This window comes from Mus caroli, chromosome 2 (genome assembly GCF_900094665.2).
Source record: "Mus caroli chromosome 2, CAROLI_EIJ_v1.1, whole genome shotgun sequence".
Lineage (NCBI taxonomy): Eukaryota > Metazoa > Chordata > Mammalia > Rodentia > Muridae > Mus > Mus caroli.
Genome location: NC_034571.1, coordinates 106,702,578 through 106,719,959, shown reverse-complemented (window position 1 = coordinate 106,719,959; position 17,382 = coordinate 106,702,578). Strand labels below are relative to the sequence as shown.

At 42.6% G+C, this 17,382-nt stretch overlaps 1 protein-coding gene across 5 annotated transcripts in view; it reads left to right on the top strand.

The window, feature by feature from the left end:
* The window catches only part of Scg5 (secretogranin V), a 62,868-nt gene that overhangs the window by 18,058 nt on the left and 27,428 nt on the right, over positions 1 to 17,382 (top strand). For all 5 annotated transcript variants that reach the window (XM_029474248.1, XM_029474249.1, XM_029474250.1 and 2 more), the window contains exons 3-4: positions 12,579 to 12,728; positions 15,762 to 15,874. In XM_029474248.1, coding sequence (XP_029330108.1) covers positions 12,579 to 12,728; positions 15,762 to 15,874 — 263 coding nt within the window. The remainder of the gene's footprint in view (positions 1 to 12,578; positions 12,729 to 15,761; positions 15,875 to 17,382) is intronic.

The following is a 17,382-nucleotide window of genomic DNA, read 5'->3' as shown; positions in this document are numbered from 1 at the left end:
CAAACTTTATATGCCCCAGTACAGGGGAATGCCAGGGCCAAAAAGTGGGAGTGGGTGGGTAGGGAAGTTGGGGGGGTATGGGGGACTTCTGGGGTAGTATTGGAAATGTAAATGAGGAAAATACCTAATAAAAAATTAATTCTATAAAAAAAGAATCAGATTGATAGTATGCACAATGTTCAGCTGAATTGTCGTGAAGAAATATGTCCTTCCCTCAAAATTAAGTAATATACATCTTCCAAATGTGACATTGTATAAAGTATTCCAGTACACACAAGAAGGTAGTTTTCTGTTTACATACAAAAACACAAATGAGAATAAAGGTATATAAAGATTGAAACTGTGGAAAGAAGACCAAAGGGGGATAAGAGAGGTGCTAAGGAATATGGGAAGAGGACAAAAGGCTACATATGACCTGAAAATAGAAAGCAGAATGGGTCAGAGGTTTACAAGGTGTAGAGAGAGAAGGGTGGTGGGGCAGGAAAGGAATCTACTGACATAGACTTTGTTTGAAAATAGGATGATTTCTTTAACTCTGTTTGCTAACTGTGAAAATAAAATACATTTTTAGGAAAAAAAAAAAAACCACTAACTACAAGGGCCCATGAAGTGGCTCAGCGGGTAAAGCATATTGCTGTGCAAGCCAGGAGACCTGGGTTTGATGCTCAGGATCCATATGAATTTGGAAGAAGGAAACAGAGTCCACAGGGACGTTACACACACACACGTTCACATGTCAATTCTCACATAATAGTGAATGACTCTAAAACCTCAGCCATGCCCCATGTAATGCAGACAACCTGTGCATCAGCCTACAGAGAGCGACTCTGCTTTCTGCTCGGTATTCCCAGTAGGCAGATGGTGAAAGATGCTAGCAGAGTCAGAGTGGAGCCTTCTGGGTACTTGTCTCCTACATAGATACTCTGCCACGCTGCAGCTTGCCGTTGTCCAGGCACATCTATTTACTTCCGTGTCTACTCATCATGTCTTTAGTTATTTCTTCATCCATACCTGAGTCTGGGGGGAAATAAAATGGACATGTAATAAGTATGTAGTTAATATCACCTGTTTATAGAGAAGGACACTAGTATTCAAAGGGTTGAGCGCATTTGTCACATAAGGTTGTACGTTGTACATGTCCTACACGTTATAAAATGATAACCACAGCTGGCCTTTATTAAACATTTAGTATTGGCCAGAATTCATGCAAAAGGCCTTAAGAAGAATATTTTATTTTATCCTGATGCCATCCCGCAAATGTTGGTATTTTTAGTGTCTTCTCTTTACAGAAGAGGCCCTACAGCCAGTTTGATGGAGCCAAGACTCCAACTCATGCAGTCAGATTACAGAGGCTGTGCCTTTCAGAGCCCACAGCAGTGTTCCCTGCATGCCTGCCTGCTCCACACATGGGTCACCAGCCCCATGTGACTCCTAGGCAGGTGCCAGATGGGTCACTTAAATTTCCAGACTCCCTAAGTACAAACTACACAGAATATACTGTGGATAGTGTGAGAAAAGAGTGTGAAACATCCCAACAATAGGTCTTTTTCTTTTCTCTTTTTTTTTATATCAATAGTATGTTAAAATAACATCAATTTGGATAGACTGAGATAGATTAAAATGAATTTATTGAAATTTAGTTTCACCTGCTTCTTTTTGCTTTCTGAAGTGAAGCTATCAGACAACTTTCAATTATATATAAGGTTTACATTATATTGCTATCAGGTGGTGTTGCAGTATACTATTCCAAATAGACTGAAACTTACCCAGACTGTGGTCGGTAACCTAGGTGAAGTTCTGGTTAGGATGGTAGGGTGGGAAGTTCCTAAGTCCTCTGTTATTTATGAACTTAATCCCCATTATTATCAAGCGAGGATAAAAGAGAAATCAAAAGGATCAGATAAGCGATGTTTCCCGTGTCTCTAAGGGGAGCTCTCTTTCCTGATTGTCTCCTGACTGCCATCATCCCTCTCCTGGCCTCCATAGCTTGAAGTGTCCCCCCCACCCAACTCTGTGATACCTTTCAAATGTGTTTCCTATCACATGCCTTTGGGGCCCAACACCATCTGTAGTGTGACATATAATTGACAAATGACAAAACCCAGTCCTTTTGTTTGGGCTGTTGTTGTTGTTGTTGTTTTCTACCTAATAACATTTACCAGGCAGAGATTATGTGGGTACAAAAGGAAGAAGCTGGGAACGTTTGTGGAGATGGGAAAGCCACAAGCTAGAGGAACATCACCAAAGCTTGGTTAGAGGATTTATTTTAAGCATCCCCCCAGCCCCCTCCCCCCAGCACACACATCATGTGATCTTCCTACTCCCCTGCTCAGGACAGAATTTTTTTTTTTTTAAATGGTGATTTCTGGTAAAAGTCAGAAACAGAAAAGAATGTTCTGTTTGTCCAAAATAAATGTTTGTGTTAGCAATTTACAAAGGATATTCACTTATCTACAGCAGTTTTGGGTGGAGAGAGGAAAGAAGAGATTGCTAATTTATGTGGTTATGAAGTAGTAAGGTCAAGTTAAGAGTTCTCTGCAGTGACTCGAAGACCTTCTCTGACCCGAACTGAGGACCTCGTCCTACACTGAAGCCAAGGGTGGAGGGCCAGAGGTGGACACTGGCATTTGGAATGATTGTTTTGCCATGCTGTGTACCCCTAGTCTATGCTAGCGAGGGGCTTTATACCCCCAGGGTAGCTGGCGGTTGGGACTATGGTCGGGTATAACAGAGCTGGGCCCTGTCACCTCTCGGGGCCACTCTGTGTTTGTACTCTGTGTTGACCATGTGCTCCTGTAGCCTGTTTCCCTTTAGTGGTCCAGTATAGCTGGAAAGCTGACCCTGGGTAGAGGGGCTGGGGCAGAGGTCACACCCACTCCCCTTTCCTGTGGCTTCTGTGGCTCTCCTTTATTGATTGAAGTTTTAACCTTCTTCTCAGAGTTTGAGCTTCTCTGACTAGGAGTTTCTGACCTGTTTTCCCTGGGCCTAGTTTGGCCTCTGACATCTGCTTACCTTGGTTTTTGTCTGTCTATCAGGCTCAAATTGGCTTTGTATACTTTCCATACCCAAAACCATGACACAACTCCACTTGACTCGTTAGCTGGTAAACCAGGGGGCCGGGAGTTCCTGTCAGTACATCAGTGCCTTGACCTCAAGTCATCTTAGAAGTCTTTTAGGGTATAGATATATTACGCAATGGGTTACAGTCAAATCACTACTCATTATTGTGGAAAGACATAGACTTGGAGGACAAAACAGCTTTGGACAAAGGATGTTGGGGGGGTGTGGGGGGTAAGAACAACTTTAGACAACAGAGTGCAGCAGGGGTAGAGCCAGATGCTGGAGCACTGATGTTAACACAGCGTCTTTCCTAGCGTCTCCTGGATCGTCACTTAACCCCAGCCACTTCCATAATAGATGTGTCACTTCATTTTCAAGTACTACTGATACATTAACATGGGTTCCAGTCTGGTGGGCTGTATAATTTCACACGGAATCAGAACTAAAGTTTTTAAAGCATCAAAAATGGGCCTTTTTTTCATCTCAGTATAAAAGTATGCTTGGCCTCTATAGAACTCAGTGAGCTGATCCTTTATTTCAGACAACAAACAGAAGTTGTTCTGAATAAGGTATAAGCACTTCTGCATATTACTTACTCATAATGGCTTTTCTCAAACCTCCCAGGTTCCTAAGTCTCCTAGAAATTGTCTCATGTCCCAATTATTCCTTTTTATTCTATGCATATTGTATGTAAGGCTCATGGTGGTGGCTTCACGAAAATTAAATTCATAGAATAAAATTTGAACTATGGCAATGGAGTAAATAGCCAAAACAAACACACACTGTTGAAAAAAAAAAGTAGACATTTTCTTCTTTTGAAAAGCAAGCAGTGTCTAAGCTAAATACCTTAAAAGTGAACTAAAAAGCTTTCCTAAAATAAACAGCTTTGCCTGGGATCCTAAATTGGGACCACATGGAGATGGGAGCTTACAAATGCAGTGCACCCTGGCTCCACAGTTCTGCCTCTGCTGCTTGTGTGCCTCGAGGAGCTCTGTAGCCTCCGGTCTCGAAGGAGCCCTCGGGTTTAAGATCCCAGTAAGAGGAGAAGGAGGCAGAAGAAAGAAGTGGAATGAAAACAAATGTCTTTCAACCCAAACCATCTGAACAGCCAGTCTCACTTGTGGGTCTGCCAGACTCACCCAACGCGAATCTCCATGCCGGCTTGTGGGGCTGGACCTGGGAAGGCCAGGTTTAAACCTGGGGGTGGGGTTCAAGGAGTGTAAGCAAACTGCCTAGGCCAGTCCCTGCCCCGTGGCACATCAAGGCGAAGCCAAACGGGCATAGATAAAGATTTTATCCTTCCTTGGTTTTCCCTATTTACCAAGTGCTCTGAGCTTTGAGGTCACATGTCCTGAGTCTAAGGAATGTAGTTATTGTAATATAAGCCTTGTCTATTTTAAATATCTCTCATTAATAGGAGATGGAGTCTACAACATCCATGTTGAAGAGTGAAGGGTGGCAGGCTTATTTCTTCATACTAGAACTTCATACTAGAAATGCATCTCTCTCCCACGTGGGCTCGTGGTCTGCCCTATCAAGTGGGCACTTACATCAAATGCTTGTCTGAGTTGACATCTTTTGTCCCCTTTAACTAGCGGGCAGGTTCCTTGAGAGTCGGGGTGTTAGGGGCTTTGGGAAGGACTGCTCTGAGATTAATGAGGGGAATGAGTCCAAATATTAATCTAACTAGTTTTAACTGGCAGGGACTCATAAATGTTATCAAAATGTGCCAATTGTTTTGAGCTGATATTGCTTAAAACATCAACTATAGGACTGTGGTCTTTAGAATGAAAGATAGTAGGATCTGAATTGTGGCTTCGTGAGTTGTGCTGTTCGGAAGGACGACATAGTGAAAAATGCAGCTGATATGTGTTGAGTGCTTAGTAGTAAGCCGCGGCACTAAGGTGGGCTTTTTGTATAGGACATAGTGTCTGGTTTGATTCCCCTACAAGCATCTCATTCCTGTGTTAGACCAGAGGAAACTGAGATCCAACTGTGAGATTAAGGAATGGCATGCCATGGTAGCAGGTGTGCTTGAATCCAGTCCCAAACATCAGGAATCGATAATGATTCTTCCTATAACAAGAGTTCTGTTGTCTGTGTCTCCCTAGCTAAAGAAAATAGTGGCTTTTCATAAATATGACTGAATAGTAGAACATTTGTTTCTTAACAGAAATTGTGTGTGTGTGTGTGTCACATCAGGGGCAAAAATCCCCAAACAGAGCAGAGGAGATTGTCCTGAGTAAAACCATTAGAGTTCCTCAAACACGTCTCTTCCCAGTGCCCCAATACTTCCGATGCTTCCTAACGTTACACAGGGACCGTGTCCAGCCTCCTCCTCACCTTCCACAGCTGGTCTGTGGTCTCTAAAATGAGAACTCAGAGGCCTCTGTGCATTTCGCTTCCCTCTGTCCTAGCTGCAGGATGACAGCCTCCATTTCTTCCCTCACGTCATCTCAAATGTCTATAGATAAGGTCTCTCTTGTACCCCAGCTCTCTCTGAAGAGTCTGGGGTGGGGGGTGGGGAACAAGAGAAAAGAAAAAAGAAGACAAAGCCAGGCTCCCTTTAAAACAGTTACCCGGTTGCTCTACTCTCCCGGACAGTGATTAACAAACAAAAGCGTATGGTGGCTTCCTAAGTGATGGATGGAGACACTGCGGAACCCAAGATGGGACTGAAGTGTATTTTTAGTGCCTGCAGCGTGTGGCAGCATAAGTGAAAACTGCTGGATCTCCTCCCTTCCACTGAATGGCTCGTATTGAAGAGTCTATGCCCTCTCCCTGCCAGACTCTCCTCACGAACTACCGTTTTATGAGGTGGGTGACTAGCTCCTTGGCACCAGGCTGCCCCGCCACAGTTCTCCTTTATGGCTCAGCACTGAAGCCCAGCTTCATGGCTCCACAGACAGCCTCGGCATGGGGCGAAGGGCACTGATGGAACTCTGCTGGCTGTGAGCTTGTCAGGGTGTTACCAAATTGTGAGGCAAAGCCTGCCGGGCAGGGATCCGTCTGGACAAGCTGAGCCTTCTGGCATGAGGCGGCAATCAGACAGGAAAGAAGTCGGGGAGCGGGGACAGAGGCTGACTGCCCATCTCAGAGTGTTTCTGCTGGTACCTTCTCTCCAGTGGGAAGCTAGCCCCCTGGTCACTGACGTATTTGGGCCCCCGGAGGGAGATAGAAACTACCAGAGACACCAGTTATCCTAACAAGTCATTCTGCCACTGTTGCTCCAGAGCTAATCTAAAAAAAAAAAAAAAAAAAGGAAAGCCACTGGAGAGGCTGTATGTGGGCTGCACCAGGCCCCATGGCATGCTTCTGATGTCTTTCAGAATGGAAACCATGTTGGAGCTGCAGACTACAAAAAAGTCAGACTACAAACTTGCTGAAGGGCAAGTAACCGTATTCTAGATTTCTCTTAAGAGAAGTAACCCATGTCCTAAGGACCTCACTAGAGCTCCACAGGATGGAACAGTGCTTTGAAACGGTTGAATCATAAAGTGACCCAAACGTGGGAGAGAGATGAGCATCGAAGGGGAGGCCAGGCCCTGTCTTTATTTGTTCCTGTTTCTGACCGTCATTGATCTCTATGATGATGGTTCCAGGTGGCCCAGCCGGAAGAGACTTTTGTGTCTTGGTGTGATGAGATCAGCTCTCTGAGAGACATCACCACCACCATGGAACTTTACCAGCAAGGGTCACGCTTTCCTGACAATTCTATAGGATTCATTGGAATGAGAAATGGGGCCAGAAGGGCTTTCTTGTGAAAACGAGAGAGTGCCTCTCTATCCAGAGTACAGCCTGAAACCAAAAGATGTCACCACAGCTGCAGATCCCTTAGCTCCAAACCTCGAGTAACTTTACAAACACTCTCGGTAGCCATGCAGGGAACACTAAATTCCAAGATGCAGGAGTAACACCCTAGGGTGCTCTCATAGCTAACTTAATCTTACTTCATTCACCATTCTAAAACACGTGGCTGTCATATATTAGCTGTTGCCATTGAAAGCCCGGTGACAAGAGAGCATTAACCTGGGACTGGAGATACACAAGCTGAGGCCCCGCCCTTCGCCTACTGCACGGGAATCTGCATTTGACCAAACCTCTGGGTACAGCCCTTGTAAAGGAAAGCAGGGACAGGGACTCATGATGCCTAAGCTCACTTTAATTTTAATTATGCAGTCACCACAAAAGGGCTAAATAGCTAGAATTAATAGCGTCCAAACCAGCTGAGACTATTCAATAGAGTTCTCTCGTTGTGTCCTTCAGAATAGAAAACACTCTCTGGCTCTGTAGTCATTGATGTTAGCAGTGATAGTCCAAGATTATTATAAAGAGGCCAAACCATCATCATCTTCTTCTTCTTCTTCTTCTTCTTCTTCTTCTTCTTCTTCTTCTTCTTCTTCTTCTTCTTCTTCTTCTTCTTCTTCTTCTTCTTCTTCTTCTTCTTCNCTTCTTCTTCTTCTTCTTCTTCTTCTTCTTCTTCTTCTTCTTCTTCTTCTTCTTCTTCTTCTTCTTCTTCTTCTTCTTCTTCTTCTTCTTTTGGACAGGGATTCTCTGTATAGTCCTGGCTGTCCTGGAACTCACTTTGTAGACCAGGCTGGCCTCAAACTCAGAAATCTGCCTGCCTCTGCAGATTTCTCTGCCTCCCGAGTGCTGGGATTAAAGGTATGTGCCACCACTCCCGGCTCATATTCTTAAGGTAAGACTTAGATGTCTATCTAAAATTCACTGGGGCAAATTTTCTTTGAATGATTAGATGAAATGATTGTTGACTTTAATAAGGATGCTTCAGTCATCTGGATACTATGTGGAGATTCATCTTCTCCAGCAAAGAGAGAGAAAACACCGCAATCGGAAACCTCACTTTCGATTGGCTCATGGAGAGTCAAATGACGTCAGAATACTGTGTAATACTATATAGCCTTACTCTATGAAAAGCTTAGAATTCATTCAGTGCACCAGAAAACCCACACCCAATCAAAGCTAGATAAAATTTGGGGATTTATTGATATTGGTTTTTTTTTAATTTCACTTATTGCATATTGACAGCTAGCCTACATCATTTAAATGGTAACATCCTGTTGGCTCCTTGGCACCAGGCTTCCCCACCACGATTCTCCTTTATAACTCAGCACTGATGCCCAGTTACATGGCTCCACAGACAGCCTCGGCATGGGATGACACCAAGACCACAGCAACTCTTACAGAAGAAAACATTTGATTGGGGCTGGCTTACAGTTCCAGAGGTTCAGTCCAGTATCACCATGGAGGGAAGCATGGCAGACATGGTGTTGGAGATGTAGCTGAGAGTTCTGTATCCAGATACAGGCAGCAGAAAAAAGAGAGCCACTGAGTCTGGCTTGGGATTTTGAAAATCTCAAAACTCACCTCCAATGGCACACTTTCCTCAACAGGGAAACGTGCCGCCTTAACGCTTTCCCCACCTCCTAATCTGTTCAAATAGTGCCACTCCCTGGTGAGCAATCCATGAGCCTGTGGGGGCCTTTCTCATTTAAGCCACCACACCCTCTATTATTCAATCTAGATATTTTGTTTTGTCTAAGTGTTGCTACAAAGAATACATTTAATAAATATTTTAAAGTGATTGAATAATGACTTTTAATATGGGTTTGGTTGATAGGAGTTAAGGAGACTGAGGTAAGTGGACCAAGCAGAGCCTGCAGTATCACAGCATTTTGGCTCATTTAGCATGTGATGTAACAGACCTATTCTAAAAAATATAATGGATCAGAAAGGTAGCATTTGGTTGCATCTGATAGATACTACTTTGGAAGTTATTTTCTAGATGGTCACAGGACAGCATCTTTGACATCTACAAGTCCCCCACAGTCCCTGCCTCACTGAATGCATCTGGATTCAATGTCATTATGCATGGTTTGAAAAGAGTTTGTGTTCTAATAGATCTACCTAGTTGTAAACATCTGTTGCGACCTAACAAGTGCTACATTCATTTAAATGGCACTGGTGCACAGAGGTAAATAGAGCCCTGGCAGGCTTTCCATAAGGGAAACTGTGTTTGCTTCCTTCATTAATTACTAATGGAGCATTAAGACATGTGTTCCCTCTGAGCCAAGTTGGATAATTCCTGGCACTTAATTCCAGGGTGCTTTCAAAAGCAGAGAGACATGTATTGACACAGCAGAGAGCATGCCCTGTAACAAGCATGGTGCTGACTACCCTGCCAAGATCATACTAAGCTTCAAGTTTACCAGTACCAAGTGCACCGATTCGTTGGTTTAACCTTTGCAGTTTGGAGGTTAATTTGGAAAAACAAGCATATATTCCCAGAGCACTTCTGAAAGCAGCTACTACCGTGTGACTTGGAAAACTCTTTATGAAGATCCAGAATGGTTAAAAATAAAGGCAGACCAAAGTCTGCCTCTCAGTAGAATGAGAGTAGCAAGCGAAGAACAGAATTACAAATCAAAGTGTGATTTAGGAGTTAATTTTAACAAGTCAATTACCAACAGAATTAAAATAAAGAATTTATTCCCTGGGACACATCAACTAACATATCATCGGAGTGATAACATGAAAATAGTAACCAGTAAGAGACTCACCCATACATTTTAGTCATAGTAGATTTTTAACATGTAGCACAATATGTTTAGCATATGTTTTAACATAGATTATGATAAAATATGAATAAGAATATGGATGTCAGTAATGTTGAATAGTGGCTATATTTGCTTATGAGTTACATAAAATAGCTTATTTTAGATGTTCACATAGTTATAGCGGTCCACAATAGAAATACCTTTTTTGAACTGTTTGTTTTCGAGACAAAGTTTCTCTATGTTGGCTGTCCTAGAAATCTCTCTGTACAACAGGCTGATCTCAGATTCAAAGATATGTCTGCCTCTGCCTCCCAAACACTGAGATTAAAAGCATGCACTACCAGCGTCCTACAAAAGTTTTGTTTTTTAAGTTTTACTTTTATTTTGTACATATGGGTTTTCTACCTGCATGTATGCTTATATGCAAGTTACATGCAGTGCTCATGGAAGCTAGAAGAGGGTTTTGGATACTCTAGTACTGGAGTTACAAATGGTTGTAAGTGGGTGCTGATAGTCGAACCAGGGTCCTCTGGAAGAGCTATCTTAACCATTGAGCCATTTCTCCATCCCCAAACATTTTTTCAAATATATAAAATTTTGTAGATATCCACTCGTATTGGGGAGTAATGGAATCCAGTAGAAGTGCAAACAAAGTAATGCTGCGTGCTGGTGATGTCTGGATACGAGAGTTAGTGCTACTAAGGGAGGGAAGTTTGTTCCTCATTAAACTTTAATCAAACATAACAGAGACGGTGATGGAAAAACACCTCAGAAAGACACCAGGCTCTCCCCATGATGATCCTACTTGGATATATTTACAGCCCCAAAGAAAACAACAGGCCTCTCCAAGGAGGAGCAGGTTTGGCCCAAAAGACTAAACCAAGGTAGTCATGGAGGACAAGGAAGCTTTGCCTGGCTGGACTTAGGGAGAGTGGCCAGATGGGAAGGTCATGTTTCTCATGGATGTGGAAGGATGAGGCCGTATCCCCCAGATTTGACTGTAGTTTCATGTGCGATGAGTTAAATATTTGATTTAGAGTAGGACCCCGCCACAGACATCGGTGAGCACCCTGAACATAGATTAACGCAGCTATGAGGGAAGAACACCAGTCTCTCAACAGAGTTAAAAAATATAAAGACTTCCTAAGAAAGGGTCTGGAAAAAGGACGCTTCTTGACCTTGTAAAATGTCAGTGGTATGAGTGAAGTAGCACATAGTAGGTATAGGCACACAGTAGGTGTGGTAAAACAGGGTATGCATGGGAACTTCTGAGTCATGCTGGGTCTGTGTATAGATGAGGCTCTTAGAAGTCTGTTGCTGTCGTGGAAGAAATGGGGGAAGACAGTTATTGGACAAATGGGATCGGATAATAGGGTATCTATTTGAAATATAGTAAATAATGGATTAAAGGGTTAATTTTTCCCCAAATGTTAATTATAACCCTGAAGAGGCAATGGTTTTACAAGTCTAGACAGATAAAAAGAAATCGCAAAGGAGAATTGAAAACAACTCAGACTATGCAAATATTAAAAACTTATGTTAGCAAAATATTATAATAGCAACCAGAATTCGAAGTCAGACAATGTTGGGAAATGTTTGAGGAGAATGTGACAGACAAAGGCCTGATATCTTTATGAAATGAAATGTTCATACAAATTGATAAGAGAAACATTGTAATTCTAGAAGCATAAACAGACAAGTCATAAAAAAAAAGAAGAGAAAACCAGTAAATAAACATATGGAAGATATTGGATTGGTTTGGCAGTCAAATCCATTTATATGCGCAAGAAAAAATATGAAATTTTATTTTTATGAAACCCAGTGCTAGCGAGGATGTTGTAAAAGTGGTACTCTCATGCTTTGTTGATATTTAAATTAGTACCTCCTTTGTGGAAAGCATTTGGCAGTACAATATCATGAGCCATAAAAAATGTTTATAGCCTTTGACCTAGTAATTTGACTTGCTTCTGGGAACTTCTCCTGAAGAAAATTAATCCAAAATATGGAAGAAATTAAGGACATAAAATAAATTGAGAAATGCTCAGTGTCTCACAATAGAGAATAGTTAATGTGTCATGGTACACTGATTGGATGTAAAACAACGTTGTCCTTCTTAAATACAGAAATGGAGCACAGGCACACAAAAGGAAAGATTCTTGTGATTTCATATGAAATAAAGTCCTAAGGTATTTACATTTTTGTGTCTGGATGTGGATATGAGTATGGGTGCCCACTAATGCCACAGGTAGTTGCCACTGCTGATTGTAGATGCTGGGCACCAAACTCAGGACCTCTGGAAGAGCAGCACATGCTCTTAATGACTGAGTGATGATTCCAGCCCCTGTAAAGAATTATGCAGAAAAATATATCCAGAAGAAAACAGTTGGAATAACCAAATTTTGAGTTCTTAAGCTGGGGTGGTGGTATATTAGTGAGGTTTTTCTTTAATTCTCCCCCCCCCATTATATTCCTTTCATCTATTAAACTTCTGTGACAGTTGACCCCTTATGTGTCCCTCATTCCCACCCAAGTCCACACCCAATTTCCAGAGTCCTGCTCATGTATGTGAGCATCAAGAAACCCAGGCATTCACCAGCTGTATGGAACTGTCTCATCTCCAAGCTCCATAATACTGTCTTAGCATTTCTTTTTTTTTTTTTTTTAGAATGATACATTTTTTTAAATTAGGTATTTTCTTCATTTACATTTCAAATGTTATCCCAAAAGTCCCCCATACCCTGTCTTAGCATTTCTATGTATGTCATATACAATTCACATTCCGAGGAGATGATTTGATGCATATTGTGTGTCCTTTTCTGTAGTTAAATTCCAAACCTCAAAAAGGCAGGGTCCACTTCATATACTTCCCTTGCTTGCTAAGCATGGTGCTTTGCCTGCTGAGTAAAAATCAATTTAAAGATGTTTCCTCCCACGCTGCAGGGGGAGCTCACGAGGGTCTTCAGCATCTGGGTCCTTTTGGCAACATCCCCAACATAGTGGCAGAGTTGACTGGTGACAACATTCCTAAGGACTTCAGTGAGGATCAAGGCTACCCAGACCCTCCAAATCCCTGTCCTCTTGGGAAAACTGGTAAGGAATATGGCCCTGGGTTATAACGGGAGGTAACTGGAAATTCTGATCCCAGCTACAGTGTGAGCCTTCTATGAAGAATGTTCCTCTTTTTATTAGGGTGAGGCCTCTCTCTTCCCTGAAGCATGGAGCTCCCATATTGGGTGGAGCAACATGGGAGTTGGATATGACCAAGCCAGTATGAGGAGGCTGGCCCTGGATGACAGGAAATCTTGAGTCACTGGCTGGCATCAAACCCATCAGTCACCTTTGACTTGCTTGTAGGGTTTTGGATGGGTAAGGAAAAAGACAAGCTCAGAGTATGGGAGTCTGGAAAAGTTGATAAGATAGGACAGCAGTTCTTAAAGTGGGGTCATTGGGCCAGAGGCAGCAGCATAGCCTGGAACTTAACATAAACTAGAAATGCGGATCTTTAAGTTGAATCAGACTTACTGAACGAGAAACGCTGAAGCTGGGTTCTAGCCATCTGTGTAGTGAGCAGCCTCAGAACACACTGAAGTCTGAAATCTACCATTAGAAGACAAAGGGAAGAGACCCAAAGTCTGAGCCAAGAGATCTGAATTCTAGGGTTAATTTGTGCAGTATGATTTCACTTCTTTAGTTTTCCATCTCGTCATCTATAAAACTATGACACACTCAACGCCTTAAAGAAATGTACAGTGTGAGTTCTGGGCTTTCCTAAGCAAGACCTTTGGTGACATAGTACTCTGTGCATGCCCTTGACGCTGAGAAGAGAGCGCAGAGTGAGCTGACAGACATGGATGAGATCCCAGCCCTAGACTCGGCCTCAGAATTTCCTTTTGCCTTTGCTATCTATAGTTTCATGAAGCTAACACACTCCACACTGTTTTCCTGCCTCAATTGGCAATCTAAGAAAAGAAATCACTTACTAAACTTAGCTACTGTTGGGGAGGACTTCTGAGGCCACCTTACCACGGATGATACAGCACAGCACAGTTGAATGGTCCAAGAATGGAACGTTGACTTGCCTCTGCCCTGGCATGATCTCATCCAAATCATCACCCATCTCCCTGTGCAGCTCCGTGCAGCTCCTAGGATCTAACATGGCCGCAGGGTTAGAAGGTTACTTTTAGGGCACATTTTTAGCCCTCTACAATCTCTGGTGTCTCTTAGACAGGCTACATCTCCATAGCTTGATCTCAGCTGACTTAAAAGTACTTGAGAAATAATGACCAAAATGTTGCAAAGCTGCTGCATTTGGACCACGATGCTCAGTATCCCTTTCTCACATAATAAAGGCATTAGCAATAGCTCAGTGCAAAGTGGGGAGTCACACTAGGAGTTGTTTGGAAGACTAATAACTTGCATGCTAGTCTTCTGGGACTTAGGGATGCCATGCTGCATTTGAAAGCCTTCAGTTTAATCCTAAGAGCTAGACAACCTTGCTAACTGCAAATAGATCTCTCATTGTTGACACTGACAGGTCGTTATCCCTTGGCAGTACACCGCACCAAGACCTTTGACTTGGGGACCTTCTTTCCTATCCTGATCTTGCACAAATGCTTGCAACATTTGTTTCCCTCTTCTCTGCTTCTCCACCGCATTTTATAATGCTGGGACTTGAACCTAGGGTCTCACATATGCTAAACAGGTACTCAACCACTGAGATAAATCTCTTTTTTAAAAATGTATTTCTCCCTTTTCAAAAATGTTGTCTAGAAAACATCAAAAGCAGGAAGTTTTAAAAACTCACTTTTAGGGGACCATACCTAGCTATTATAGATCTTAAAGAAAAACAAAAGCTAAGGAAGATAATCTGCCTTCTTTGGTTTGATCAGAAATCATAATATATACTTCAATGAACCATTGCAGTTGGGTATTATAGCATATTTCTGTAATCCTAGCCCTCAGAAGGCATTAACAAGAGGATTGTGAGTTTGAGGCCAGTCTGAGGTACAGAGCAGGCACTTGCTGAGAGCAATCAAAACAAAAGCAAAACTAAACAACAACAACAAAACAGTTATCTTGGAATAAACATTCATTTAAAGGGAGGTGGCAGAGATGGGCTGTAAACATTCTGCAAATTTCTCCTGTAACAAAGGTATCATGTATGGGCATTTTCATTCCTTAGAACAATATCTGATTTACCTAGTTAAATAGGTAAATAAACAGCATTGGAGAAGCCAGGTTAACTCTACGAAGCTAAGCTTATAGATCCTACATGTTCTGGGATTTGGTCCTTAAGTCTTGATCTGTCTCAACTCTAAAACTTAAATCACTGCTGCTGTGATACACAGCACCATGACCTGTCTGCAGATATCGGAATGGTTCCTAAAGACCACATTCAAAAGAAGCAGAGGGACTCGGGAAACACATGACAGTGAAGCAGATGAAGCAGTCTAGGGCAGTGCTTCTCAACCTGCGGAAGGCTGTGACCCTGTTGGACTGTCCCCTAATCACACAACTATCTTCATTGCTACTTCATAACTGCAGTGGTGCTACGATTATAAATTGTAATGTAAATGTCTGTGTGGCCCACAGGTTGAGAACCACGGTTCTCGTGGTTCTTCACACTAGATACTTGATTTTTATTTCTATGCAGTCCGATCACAGGGAGGTGAGGCAATGACAGAGGTGGAGAATTCTGGTGTCTTGAATCTTGATGCCCCCAGTTGCCCTGGCTGGCAGCGTGCATACTGGCAGATGGAATAGAGTTGGGGAAGTGGACCATAATAAAAAACTTTTGGGGATAGGCCTGGAAGTGGAATATATAACTCCTGTCTGCGTTATATTGGCTCAGGCATATGACTCCACATTATTGCAAAGAAAGGCCGGAAAATTAGCCTTGCTATGTGCCAAGGAGAAAAGGGAAGTGGGTTTGGAGAGCACCCAACAGGTCTTTGCTAGTAGGAGTAGTCCCATCTACCAGGGGGATTGAATCCCAGAGGGAATGTGACTTAGAGTATCTGATATGAACAGACTCTGCCCCTTCTATGTATAGATGTTTTAATAAATTAACATTTAGAGTAACAACAGATGCTTTGACCATTTCTCAAAATCCTCTGTCTACAGCTGATGATGGATGTCTAGAAAACGCCCCCGACACTGCAGAGTTCAGCCGAGAATTCCAGTTAGACCAACACCTTTTTGATCCAGAACATGACTACCCAGGTTTGGGCAAGTGGGTAAGTCAATTTACAGTGGATGGTAGAGTTTTCACTCAGATCTCGTGGGAACAGTAATGCTGGAGACCATGCATGGAGGGAAGGAAGGAAGAAAAGTTGTTTAGGAGTTGATTCCTCAGAAATCTCCGGTGAGGGAAACACTATGCAATTATCATTCCAGATCACACTCGTAGGTCTATACAGCAGTATACTGATCCCATCGAAAGATCCAGCACATCTAGACCATACACTCTCTAGAGGCTTCTCTTCTGCTCTATTCCTCAGACCGAATCATACCATTCTCATGCCTCACTAGTGCTTCATGCCACTCAACTCCATGAAAAGGGAAAGAGCTTTTCAAAAGAAAAGATACTGAGAAATTTGTAAAGTTGATCTCTAGACTATGGGAGATGGATGATCCATATATTATCTTTGCAGAATCAAGGAAATAAAGACATCCAGACTTGTAAAGAGACACACATAAGTCTTCTTTGTGGAAAGAGGGACGATCTCCAGATGTGTGGCAGTGAGCTTGCTGTTGGTCGCATGCAACTATGAGTAGCTGTCAATGAAGGGTGTTGTTTTATAAGCACTTGGAAAGAGAAATCATGGCCACTTGGCACTGGTGTGCTAAAAACAAGTTTTGTCGATCTGCTCATGTTATTCCATTGCCAGCATTATGTGTGCCAGCTTAATGAGGGGAATGAAGGAGGCATGGCGCACTTGGATTTCATCTAAGTATTTGACAAGATCTTTTATGATCTCCAATTGGAAGAGGTGAAGACACACGGCCAAGTCAACAGAATACCACCAAAAGACATCTTGTTAAAGAATCTGTGTCAGGAGGGGAGGGAGATGGTACAGGGAACCCTGCATGTCTGAATGCTACCCCATTTCACATGTGTATCAATGTTTGTAATAAAAGTACAGATCACACACTTCTCAGATTCTCAGTGGATGACACAAAGTTGGAAGGGAGAGCTCTGGATGACAGAGTTGGGATTCAAGAAGATCCCAACAGGCTGGAACAATGAGCCAAGGAAGATTACAATTGAATGGGAATGTGTCTAGGTGCCTGTGGTCGGGCCTATGTAATCCAATGATGAAGTCATGTGAGAAAAAAACAGGGAAACGCTGAGCAGTGTTAATTCACATATGAGAGCAGATGTCAATGCATCTGTGGGAGGAATGAACGGGGAGTGTTCCCTGCAAAGACAGTCCAGGTAACCTAAGCCCCTCAGGCCTCGCCAGTCCTTTCTAGGTTAGTGCTAACTGCAGCCTTGGTAATTGTGTTACACTGAAGCCATGAAGCTATACCTTCCCCTTCTTATGCATTGCTTTGAAGAAAGAAATTTATCCTAGATGACCACTTTCATTTTTTCTAGCATCTTTCTTCACATTACATTAAGTCAGTTCAGATCCCTCTGCCCTCAAAATGCATTTCCAAATTAAGGCAGGAAAGAAACGCACTTGAGTTAACATTTCATCTCCAATTTGTATCACTCTCCCCCCTCCCCTCCCCCTCCCCC